A 12661-nucleotide genomic window follows, 5' to 3' on the forward strand; every position below is an offset into this window, starting at 1 on the left:
TACAATCTGATATATGAGGCAGACAGGTGTAAGAGTTTTTATTTATAATTTCAACCTCCAAATAATTTATGTGTTTTATCAACTACTGAAAAATAGCTGAACTTGATATTTTCAATAATCAAGTTTGTAGTATAAAGATAACCTCATATCTGAGCATAAATGTTAACGGAGAATGTGCCAATGAAAAAAATGTAAGATCTGCAAATAATTATAAGTTTACATGTGTCCAGATTTTGAATATGAAAGACTCCTGAGAATACAGTGAAAATATTTCCTGGCAGATGTCAGAGTTATCTCATGTACTTAATGTACAGAATAGTAATGGATTATTGAATTAGGGCTTTTATGTTTTAAAACCTGATCTCTATCAAATGGTATGAACTGGACCTAGGATGTGAAACACTCTATTGTGTTTTATTTAGTGATGGCCTTTCAACTTAGAGCTAGATTATAGCGAAATCATTACTGCAAGATATGTGATGAAATATGACAATGCTTCTTTAGTTGGGTTCCTGAGAGCTCAGATCAGAACCTGATACCAAGAAAAATAGATAGAGTAGGTGACCCTGGCCTTTGCCATTCCCTCCCCTCCCTGCTCCAGCCCTTTGTTCCTGGTAGTTCCTCCCTCTCCATCTAGCGTCAAGGTGACCTGTGATATTTACTTTCCTCCCCCTCATAAGAATGTCTCTGAAACAGGGAGGGAGCATAACACAATTCCATGTTTTCAATGACATTCCAAGAAGCTAGATGTAATCACAAATTTCTCTAAAGTAGAATTTCAGAGTCAAATAAATTTGGAAACTGCTGTATTAAACTAAGTGAATATTCTTGTGTTTTTAGAACTTCTCCAAACCTCTAATACAATAATACTCATTGAGCATCTCCTAGAGGAGGACATTTCCCAAGCTGGATTAATTAGAGAAAGCCTTTCCAGTAACATCTATTCCATCTCACTGCTTCTGAAACATTGATGTAGGAGACAGTAAAAGATGCAAAGGTCTGGGTTCAAATTCTCTTCTACTATTTACAGAAAAACTTCTCTAAGATAATTGCTCATGAAAAACATGTGGCACATAGAAAACATTCAGAAAATAGTAGCTATGATTTAATTATGTTAACAGTAATAGTAAATTAAACATATAGGGGTTAAGGCAGTAGCATATAGCACCTTTATTTTTAGAAAACCCCAAGCTGATAAAAAAGAGAGAAGATGGAAAATGGTCATGAGCAGTATAGGACTGAATGGATTAAAATGAAAGATGGGGCTTGGCCAGCATGGCTCAGTGGTTGAGTGTCAACCTATGAACCAGGAGGTCAGGATTCGATTCCTGGTCAGGGCACATGCCCAGGTTGCGGGCTCAATTCCTGGTGGGGGCTTGCAGGAAGCAGCCAATTGATGATTCTCTCTATCATTAATGCTTCTATCTCTGAAATCAATAAAATTATATTTAAAAATAAAAATAAATATATAAAATGTTGGATTTGGCAGGCTGGGTAAGTGGATGGTGGCAGGAGAAGGGAATTCTGCCCAAGCAAGGAAGGCTATAGAAATATGCAAAACTGAAAGACACAGGAGGAGTGTTAGTTCTCAGGCTATTCCTTATAAAGATAAAAATATATAGAAGATAAAAAATGCTTATAAAATATTGATTATGAAAGATAAAAAAAGATAAGTGAATGTACCTAATTAAAAATTCATGGAATTGAGGGTTATTATAATGAAGGAATTGGAACCCAAGCATTCTGCCCCAAAGATGGGAAGGGAAAAAGTGCCCAATGATCAAGGGAAAGGAGAGACTGTGCATGGCTGGCGTTTAATCGGCATAATAGAGATGATAATGGTGTCATCATCAAATTTTATGAAGATGTAAATAATATTAAGGTACATAAAGCCATTAGAACAGTGGCTGGCAACCAATAAATGTTAGCTATTATTAGTTCCCTTTTTGCTAAAATGTGCTTTCAAATACTGATTATGGTACTCCTAGAGTAAATCCAGAAATAAAGATTGTTTCACACATTTCTACTATATAACAAATTCTACTGACTATGGAGCTTGCCAAAAGCAGCTGAGTTCTGCTATCATAAAAGTTACCTAGTATATAGTACACTTTTAAAGGCAGAAAGACAGTCCACAGGGACAGAAGAAATATAGCAAATAAACCAAAGGCCTTGTCCCTGACAGGTAGACAGGACAATTTTAAGACACTAGCTGATAAAAGGAAATTCCCTCTACTATGTCCTCATCCTGTTCAAATTGCTATTTGATGAACCTTCTCATCTAAAAACTAGGGGATAAGCTGATGAGTTCATCTCGGAAGCTCCATGGGATTTGAATGGCTCAATGTCATCATCAAATGTTTGAAGGAAGTTTAAACACCATTTCAAGTTGAGAAATTTATTTTCCCACCCACTAAATAATAATAACGCTGATTTACTGCTCACTTTCTATACTCCAGCCCATGCTAAGTACTTTACATGAATTATCTAATTTCACTTTCTTAATAACACTATCAGGTGGTATACTCTCTACCTCCTCTCATTTTATAGATGAGGAATCTGAGTCTTGGGGATGTTAAGCAACCTGCCCAAGGTCACTCAGAAAATAATAGCAGAGCCAGGTCTGTCCAACTAAACAGAGCTACTACTCACCGGCACTGCCTCACTATTTTCTAAATGTTTAAAATCATTTCATGTTAAAAGTAATTAAAATAAATCATTCATGCTGTTGGAATCTGAGAGAGTGCTAATACTACTACACAGAACAAGAATCTGACAGCCAGACCTGTGTAAATTAGGTTAGTATTTTATTTTTCAAATGAAATGCATATGAATAATCTCCCCTGGAAATTTCAAAAGGGTACTCATTGTCACATGATATTCCAACAACTATATCAACTATCTAAATATGTTCACAATTGTTATGATTAAATTATATTGGTGATTGTTATGTTAAATCTATATATGTTGATAATGATTGTGTTAAGGTTATTTCTTGAAACCTAATGTATTATCAGATGCACAGCTCAGTCCTTTTATTAATAATGCTTCTGTATAAAATGGTTTTATTAATTCACATGAGTTTCTCTATATGCTTTGACTGGACTCTATCAGGCGTAAGCAGGAGACTGATGAAATAAGAGAAATGGGCAAGTATTAGGATGCTTGTCTCCCACAAGTAGTCAAGTTTAACCCAATCCACAAGGCCGGAGAGACTATATGTGCTCAATGGAGCTACTACTCCATTTATTCTTGTTGATATGATATTGTATAAGAATTAATTAAGCCAGTCTTCTAAATGTGCCTTCTGTCTCTTCAATCAAATAAACAGCTCCTGCATCTTTTGAACTTGCTTAACTTTTAAGATAACTCTAGTACCTAAAACCACCCATGTCCTGTCTCTACACTAAAATACTTCTGAAGATACTCTCATGGTTAAAACAATTCACTATATCCCAACACCAAAGGACTGAATTCCAAGAACATAGAAAGCTTATCAGGACGTGACATCCTACTGCTCAAGCATTAGCTATCACTCCCCAGCTATACTGTATGGTCTGGTATACCATTAGTCTATCTGAATGAAGTTGCTTACTACACTAACATAGAGTGTTTTGTGTATCCATGTCTTTAGAGTGGCCAGAGCCTATCAGTTCCCTTTCTCATTCCATCCAATAGCTCTCCTTTGTCAGCCCAAACTTTTCCTTACTCCTGGCACTCACTATCCTCTTTCTCTATATTCTTCATAATATTCTATGATTTTTCTCACCATTGAATCTACTATGTATTTCACTTATTTATTCCTGTCTTTCCCAACTCCACTAGATTGTAAACTACACAATGGCAAGGATATGCATCTGTTTTGTTTACGGCTCAAAGGGAAGAGTCCCGGCCTTAAAAATAATAAAATAAAATAAAGGGGAAAATTAATAAAATGCAGCTAGGAGTATGCCACCAATTTATTAATAAAGAAGTAATTATTCAGATCTCCCCAAGTTTGCTGGCTCTGTGGTTACAGTTAAAAATTAACATTCTAGACATTTTATTAAAATGAGCACTATCCTTCCTACCCATTCTTTCGCACTCTGAGAATAAGAACCTGTTAGAAGCTACTATTGTCTCCCACTCAGGAGACAATAGAGAAGTGAACATGACTCTAAATAACATTAGCATCACTGCAAATATAACTTTATAATTATTGGGTAATGTTATTGTAAATAAGCTTATTAATAAGATTAATTTTATTTGAATGCAAGGTTCATTTTAACAAGGACTGACCTTTTTATTCTAGATTTTTTTAGTTCCCTTTTTATGCATTATTTAATGTGACTACTTTTTCTTCATTGCTAGGTTAGTGTTGGTTGAATTATATTTCCATATCTCTTGCTCCTAATTTTGTATTCAAGAAAAATATTTATAATCACACTGTAGTGACTTCTTAGGATAATATTACTTTACAAAATAATAGCTTAACAGAATTTAGAATTTGTAGAATTATGCAAGCTAAAATGTTTTTGCCCTATAAGATGTACTTGAGTCTCCTTTTCTAAATTACATGTACTTCCTTTCAATATCTGCTTTCCATAAGGCTATGAAAGATGGATGGATATATTAAATCCAAAAACTAAAAGAAAAAAAAAAGGAAATACAAGTCTTCAGTTAACTTTAGAAGAAGCATTCAGGAAACAATAGTAGCGGGCAGTAAATCTAAGATAATTATACTTATTTAATATGCTTTTGGGCTAATGCATATAAACTTTTTTTAATAAAGCACTGTAATTTTATGATTTGTTTAACAGTAGACAATAAATTTACAAACATTAGTATTGAAAAAATTATTTTCCCTCTTAACTACTGTAAACAAAATTACTCTGCTCTCTTATAAAACTGTTAGATTTCTATCCTCATATTCTTTATTGATTTCTCACAAATCTGTGCTTTATGTTTTTTTGTACAGTCAGCAATATGCTCAAATGTAAAAATTTCAAACTAAGTAACAAATCTGCAAATTCACGAAATGATCCAAGATATGTCATTTTAAGTGATAAAATCAATATATATTTTGGTTCATTAGCAAAATACATAATGGCTATTTCTAGCATCTCCATTGACTCTCTGTTTAACCAATTTGTAGTGATGCCTGGCCTGAAGCACTTCTATTTTTAGTTCTAATGGAACAGTCTTAAATTGCTTATTTTCTGTTTACTAAAGTTATCCTGCTTGTTACCATGGCAACTGTGACAAGTGTTCTAGCTCAATATTTTATTAAATAAATTAAGGATGTAGCTGAAGACTGTGAGGGTTCAGCATGTCATTCTTAAAACACACTTTCCCACATCAGTAAAACCATGGTCACACTTGTAGAAAACATGAAAATAATTATAAATTAAGTATTCTACATTACAAATTTGGGATGCTATCCACATTTCCAATCTGAATCATAACTAGTGCTTGTGCTTCTCCAACTTACAAAGTCCATGTTCTAAAAGTGTTATTATAAATGAGTTCCTTGGAAATTAGAATATGTTCACCCATAGAAATAATTTCATAAATAATAATTAGATCTCCAGGCCCACCCTCAAAAGCCTGTGATGTCTCAGGCTATAGAAATATTAGCAATAACTTTTGTTCTCAGCTCTGGCAGCAGGAGCCATGTTATAGCGGTGAGGAGAAAGGAAAGAGTTTTCTCATACTCATTTGGTTTTCAAAGTATAGGTGGGGCACAGTTTTGGAATACTAGTATCCATTGGCCTTCCTGGATGTTGGAGCCCCCAACTAAATCCTGCTATTTGCTTTTACCCATGTCTTTAGCATCTTGGTGTCCTTTTGTTTTCCTGCATCTCCCTCTCAAATTGGTGCTGGACCCACTTGCTGCCAACATGCTCCTGACTCTAAAGTGAACCATCACTGTCCTGAAGAGTCAAGGCAGTCTCAACCAGTTGTTTAAAAAGGAAGCCATTGGGCTCTGCATTATCTCTGCAGGTTTAGTGACTTCTGTCATATGTCCTAGCTGCCCCCAGGTACCCAGATAAAGGGCCCAAACTCAGTGTAATGGCTTTAGGAAAGAGGTATATGAGTGGGGTCCTGGCAGGACACAAGTGGCGTTCAACAGAGGCAAGTTTAGAACATTTGCAGAGGTGTGAACAGGGCTACAAGAGCCACTGAGGAACTTCCAGGCACCCAGGGCCTAGCATCAGCCAGGAACCACTACCACTCTTGGAAGAGGCTGGCCTTTAGGACCTGTGGCCCTGGCAAGGCTGGGGGCACCGTTGGTTTCACCCTCCCACCCTCCTATCTCATGCCAATGCCACCCATTAGCCAAATTCACCCAGAACCCAGAGGCCTAGAGAGCCAGGGTCATGCAGGTTGAGGAAGTCAGCTGCTTTGAGGCCTGGAGTAACACATAAAAAAGCAGAGGATGGATGGGGAGAAGAAACTGCCATTTGTGACAACATGGATGGAATATCATGCTAAGGGAACAAAGTCAAACAGAAAAAGTCAACAACCATTTGACTTCACTCATGTGGGATATAAAACTGAAAGCAACAAATAAAAAAGCAAACAAAAACTCATAGACCCAGACAATGGTATGATAGTTACCAGAGAGAAGGGGGGTCTGGTGGTAGTAAAAGGTAAAGGGGATCAAATATGTGATGACAGAAAAGACTTGACTTTGGGGGTAAACACACAATGCAATATACAGATGATGTATTATAGAATTGTACACTTGAAACCTCTGTAAGTTTACTAACCAACGTCGCCCCAATGAATCTAATTAAAAATGCGAAAAAAATAAAGGCAATCAAAATATACACTATTACTTGAATGAGAACTCTTTCTGGAGTTTTTGCATTTTAAACATACAATACTTTTGAACCCAAACAAAGCCCTAACCTGTGAGATTTCTATCACCATGACTAAAAAAAAATTATTCAAGACCTGGAGGGCATTATGTTAAGTGAAATAAGTCAGACAAAGACAAATACCATATGATCTCACATGTGGACTCTAACAAACAAAACAAACAGTAATAACAACAACCAATAAAAGGCTCATAGACACAGAGAAGAGATTGGTGGTTTCCAGAGAAGGGGGTGCACGGGATAAACAATTAGGTAAAGGGGGTCAAAGGTACAAACTTTCAGCTATAAAATAAATAAATAATGGGATGTAATATACAGCATGGTAACTATATACTGTAGTTAATAGTAATACTGTATTGCATATCTAAACGTTGCTAAGAGAGCAGATCTTAAAAGTCCTCATCACAAGAACAAAAAGAAAAAATATAACTATTTGGTGACAGATGTTAACTAGATGGTGGAGATCATTTCACAACGTATACAGATATTGAATAATTATGTTATATACCTGAAACTAATATGTATAATGTTATACTTTAATTATACCTCAATAAAAAATATTTAGATGACACAAATATGAGGAACCTGCCTTGAGGTTATACTCAGTATTAAAAGTCAGACCCAAGAAGGCAGTCAGAACTCAATTAATTTAAAGGAAGTCAATTTCTTGGCTATCTTCTCTAAATCGTGAATCTTGGGTTTTCTCTTCAAGGATGGGTGGTAGTTGTTGATTGTAAACCAGATCATCCCTTTGTTAATTTCTGGATAATCCTAATAAAATATATCTAACTACCCCTATAATTGTGTTTATCAAAGAATTTCAACTTTTTGGTTGAAGCGATCAAATTAAAACAATAATATAGACAAAGTTTTGTTCCTATTTGCTGACAGGTTACAAACCAAATAAAATTATTATAATTTGGGCATTGGGAATTTTGCAAAAAAAATAAACAATTATTGGAATATATGTGAGAGTCAATAATCTACTGGTTTATTCCCAAGAAAGTAAATGAGAAAAAGGAAATAATTCCTTTAATGCTAAAATCAAAATGGCACAAAATGAGTTATCTTTATTGTTTATACACATATTTTATATAGATTCATATTTAAGCAAAATATATAAGGAAAGGCTAAGAATTTTTTTTCTAGAAAGTTGAAAAATATGTCTTTTCCCATATGCTAATTTTTATGGTCTGTCTGACTTATTGGGGGTGAAACAAATGAAAATTCATATTCTATTATTCCATAACATAATACCTGAATTTGCCTGTGAATACTTTCTGGCACATTTTGTGCATATTTTAAGTAAATATATATGTAATAAAATATGAAATAAAAATAAAGTATTTTTTTAAGAAGTACAAATTGATAGTTGCAAAATAGTAATGGGAATGTAAAGTACAGCATAGGAAATATAGTTACTAAGATTATAATAAGTATGTATGGTGCCAGGTGGGTTCTAGACTTATTGGGGGGGTTATTTTGTAAATTATATAAATGTCTAACCACTATGCTGTCCACCTGAAACTAATATAAAATGATACAGTAAAAATTGGGGGTGGAAGAAAATGTATACGAAGTTAGTGTTCCAGCTACCCTGGGGAAGGAAAGAATCAAGGTTGTGCAAATCCATGATGTGGCTTAACATATAGCTGCATTATTTATTGCAATAAAAGCACATATATTTATTGTTATACAAGCATGTACAATAAGAATAAAATAATTATTTATTTAATTTTAATTATCATGTAAGATAGAAAATTCTATATGGTTTTATTAAAATTTTAATATGACGATACTGCAAAATGTTGGCATATTTTTAACCTAACACTCATCTTTCATTTCCTCAGGGTCCACTTTCATTTGTAACACACACATAATTCCAGTGAAAAATCAAGAGGGTGTGGCTATGATGTTCATCATTAATTTTGAATATGTGACAGATGAGGAAAATGCTGCTTCCCCAGAAAGGGTAAACCCAATATTACCAGTCAAAACTATCAACCGTAAGTAAAAGTAATATGTACATGATGTTCTTGATATTCTGCTGTTGTAATTATTTTAATACACTCTTCATTCACTATTTCAGTTCTTAGAACAAGTTTACATTTTAAGTAAAATAACTTTCTATTTTAAAAAGCCATAGCTGAAGTTTTACTTTGGTGCCTTACAGAATCAATCAGCTGCTTTCAAAGCCATTTGACTTGTATATACCATAGTAAATTCAACCAGTCCCCTACTGATGGACATTTAGGTTGTTCCAAACTTTGCCTACTACAAATAATGCCAGGATGAATTGTGCATATATATTTCCATATGTGTATATGTATATTTTTGGATAAAGCATCTTAGGTTAGGTTTTATATGTGGGATTCCTGGGTCATAGTGTAGATGCATACGTAATCTTTTTAGATGCTGCCAAATTCCCCTCCTTACGGTGTGAACCATTTCACACTATTACAAACAGTGTGGTAGACATTTTCCCCAAAGCAATACTGACAGAGTGAGTCAGTCTTCTTGATTTTTGTCATTATGCTAGGTGAGTAGTATCTCAATTAATTTTAATTTACATTTCTGTGATTATGAGTGATGCTCATATATTTAAGCACTACGAACATTTTTTCTGTCAACTATTTCTTACATACTTTATTTTTTTTTGCTTTTTTTGTTCTTTCAAATTTTAGAATCAGTTACAAATCACTTCTGCAGCAAATACATTGTTTTTTACCTTTTTTCCTGATTTTTGTCATGCAAAAGCATTTTTTTTGTTGTTAATTTGGCTAAATTTATCAACCTTTTTCCTTGTTGATTCTGAATTCTTAAGTCAAGTAGAAAGCTTTAACCACTCCAAGGTTGTAAATAAAGTTATTTTTAATCTAGAACTTGTATGGTTTTATGTTTTAGGATCTCTGGTACACTTAAGTTTAGCTCGTTTTATAGTGCATGGTATCAATTTAATTGATCATTTTATCAATGGCTGTCACTTTTTTATTGATTAGAAAATCCATCTTTTTACCAGGAATTTGAGATGCCACCTTTATCACATACTAAACTTCCTGTGTACTTTCATCTACTTCTCAACTTTATTCTGTTCTGTTAGTCTATTTATCCTTCAGAATAACACATTTTTAAATATCTGACATGAAATGCTCTTTTTGATATGAATTTTTAGGGGTTTGGAGTTATTCTTGCTTAACACTTTAGATGAACTTTAGAAACAACATATCTATATAGAAAAAAATCCCTTTGATATTTTTATTAAATTCACATTAACTTTATAAATTAATTTGAAGGAAGTTAAAATCTTTATAACATTGAGTCATTCTATACAAAATTGTGTATTTTACGTATTTTCATTTTAAGTCTAATTTTTTGTGTTTTTAGGAGTGCTTTTAAAATTTCCTCATTGTTTTGTTTACTACTTGACATTTAACTATTTTGCTGCAGCTATTATAAATAGAATCTTCTCTTTCATATTTTTAAGGCTACAGATTTTTTGAGTAGGTTCATTTTATATTCCACTATCTTAGTGACATTTCTTAGTTTGCAAGTGGCTTATATATTGACTCTCATAGAGTGCTTTACCTTTCCAATTCTTATGCATCTAATAGTTTATTTTTTTCTAATTGTACTAGCTATTCCCTCCAACATATCATTAAAAAGAAGTTGTCGGTGAGCATCTTGCCTAATTCCTAAATTTTGTGTGCACGTCATCAATGTTCCCAATTAATTGAAATGATGGCATGTGGACTAAGTTGTATGTGCTTTATAATTTTAAGACAGTCTCCACTGACATATTTATTAAGAATGGGTGCTGAAATTTGTAACTTGCCTTTCAGTATCTCTCAAAATGGGTGCACTATTCTTTTCTTATTTTTGTGGTAAATTTTATAAATGAAGTTTATTAATATAAAATCATCTTTGTATCTCTAAAAGGAAACATTTGGACATGATGAGCTTTATTTGTAATATGATCTTGAATAACTTCATCTAAAATGAATTATGAATTTAAAATTATTGCATTGATATTCAATAGGGATTCTGTAATATTCTGAGTGTATGTGCAAGTTCATAGATATTTATATCAATGTTATAATTCCTTAAAAAATAATCTGGAGTTTCTTCTCTTGTTTTTTTTTTATGCTACAGAACTCTTTAAATAGTTTGGGTATTATCTAGATTCAAAAGTTAAGTTTGATTCTTCTGTGAAATGATCTAGGACTGGTACTTACCAGTATAGTAGCTTTTGAACAAGTTTCTTGTTTTTGCTTTTGTTTTTATTTTTCCTCCAGAGATTGGTCTAGTCAATTATTCAGCTCAACCAGTATTAATTTTGTTAAATTTTATTTTCTAGAAATTATTCATATAGACTTTAAAATTTTATTTTAATAGAATTATGCAAAGTCGTCTTTTATGATATGCCAAAGTATTTTCTTTGTTTCTACAGTTATTTCCTTTGTGACAGTTCTCTGTTTATTCATTTGTTTGTTTCCTCCATCTAAATTTTTTATTAGTACTTTTCTTTCCAAAGAACTAATCTTTATTGGTTTATTTTTTAATATTTTTATTGATTTCAGAGAGGAAGGGAGAGGGAGAGATGGAAATATCAATGATGGGAGAGAATCATTGATTAACTGCCTCCTGCATGCCTCCTACTGGGGATCGAGCCCCTAACCCAGGCATGTGCCTTGACCTGGAATTGAACTGTGACCTTCTGGTTCATAGGTCGATGCTCATCCACTGATTTATTGGTTTATTGGCTGGGCTTTATTGGTTTATTAATTGTTACTTTTCCTTTTATATTAGCAAAGGGACCTGATATTCAGCTGCCTCCTTGTTTCCCTCTCCCCAAGGGACAAGTCCACCTTTGAAGTTTCCCCCACCTCTCCAAGATGTAATGCTTTTCTGAGATGACTCTCTGAGGTCTTGTGCACTTTCCAAGCCACTTTCTATTGTCTCTCTAGTAACCAGTGCTCTGTTCATCCAGGTCACTTACAGTATTTCTTCCTCAGGGGCAGCCCTCTTCTGAGAGTAAACCTCACGGGTATGTCTTCCACCACTCCAAGGAGACCTGGGTATTTCCCCTTCCCACTTACTTTGTGCCCAGCGCTATGGCAGTGTGCTCTCCTGAGCCAGTTCTGCTGGTTTTGAACATTTATTTCCCTGCTTACATGTAAATTAAAGTTTGTAATGTCTCTTTCTCTAATTATTCTTTAAGCGTAGTTTATGGGTATTTTTATTTGACTCCCTATTGACCTTTATGATTTTTAGGAGGATCCCTGAGAAAATTGGCATTTAGGTATCTGTCATTGTCTGTGGGAAGATGAAAGCCTTATCACAAAACTTAATATTTTTAAAAATCTGTTATACTTTATATAAATTCATATAACACAATATATATAAAAATTAAAAACCACATTCTCAAAAGTCTATGTTGTAAACCTAAGTATAATGCTAGATCTCATGTACATCAACTGATAAATTTTTACAATACCAGTTACCTTCTTAGTTATGTCTAAGTGACAGTACAATATTCTGTTAAAGCAATGTTGGGACAAATATTTTAATATAATATGATTCTAATATTCTGAATATTTTACTCTGAATAATATTACTCTTAGGGAAAATTCTCTATCAAAATCATCAATTTGTCAATCTCCCAAGTGATGTATTTAGAAATGAAATTAAAGTACCATAAAAAACCATTGTGATACCGAAGTCTTATTCTTTTAAGCTGTTGGCTATTTTGATTTCTTTATTTTCTCACTAACAAATTCAGTCATCATTAAAAGATTCCT

At 33.5% G+C, this 12661-nt stretch overlaps 1 protein-coding gene across 2 annotated transcripts in view; it reads left to right on the plus strand.

Moving 5' to 3' along the window:
* The window catches only part of KCNH7 (potassium voltage-gated channel subfamily H member 7), a gene marked incomplete at both ends in the record, with an annotated part of 421921 nt that overhangs the window by 265395 nt on the left and 143865 nt on the right, over positions 1-12661 (plus strand). For both annotated transcript variants that reach the window (XM_079783286.1, XM_079783285.1), the window contains one exon: positions 8714-8869. In XM_079783286.1, the coding sequence (XP_079639412.1) occupies positions 8714-8869 (156 nt within the window). The remainder of the gene's footprint in view (positions 1-8713; positions 8870-12661) is intronic.

This window comes from Cnephaeus nilssonii (assembly GCF_951640355.1).
Source record: "Cnephaeus nilssonii genome assembly, chromosome: 10".
Taxonomy (NCBI): Eukaryota; Metazoa; Chordata; class Mammalia; order Chiroptera; family Vespertilionidae; genus Cnephaeus; species Cnephaeus nilssonii.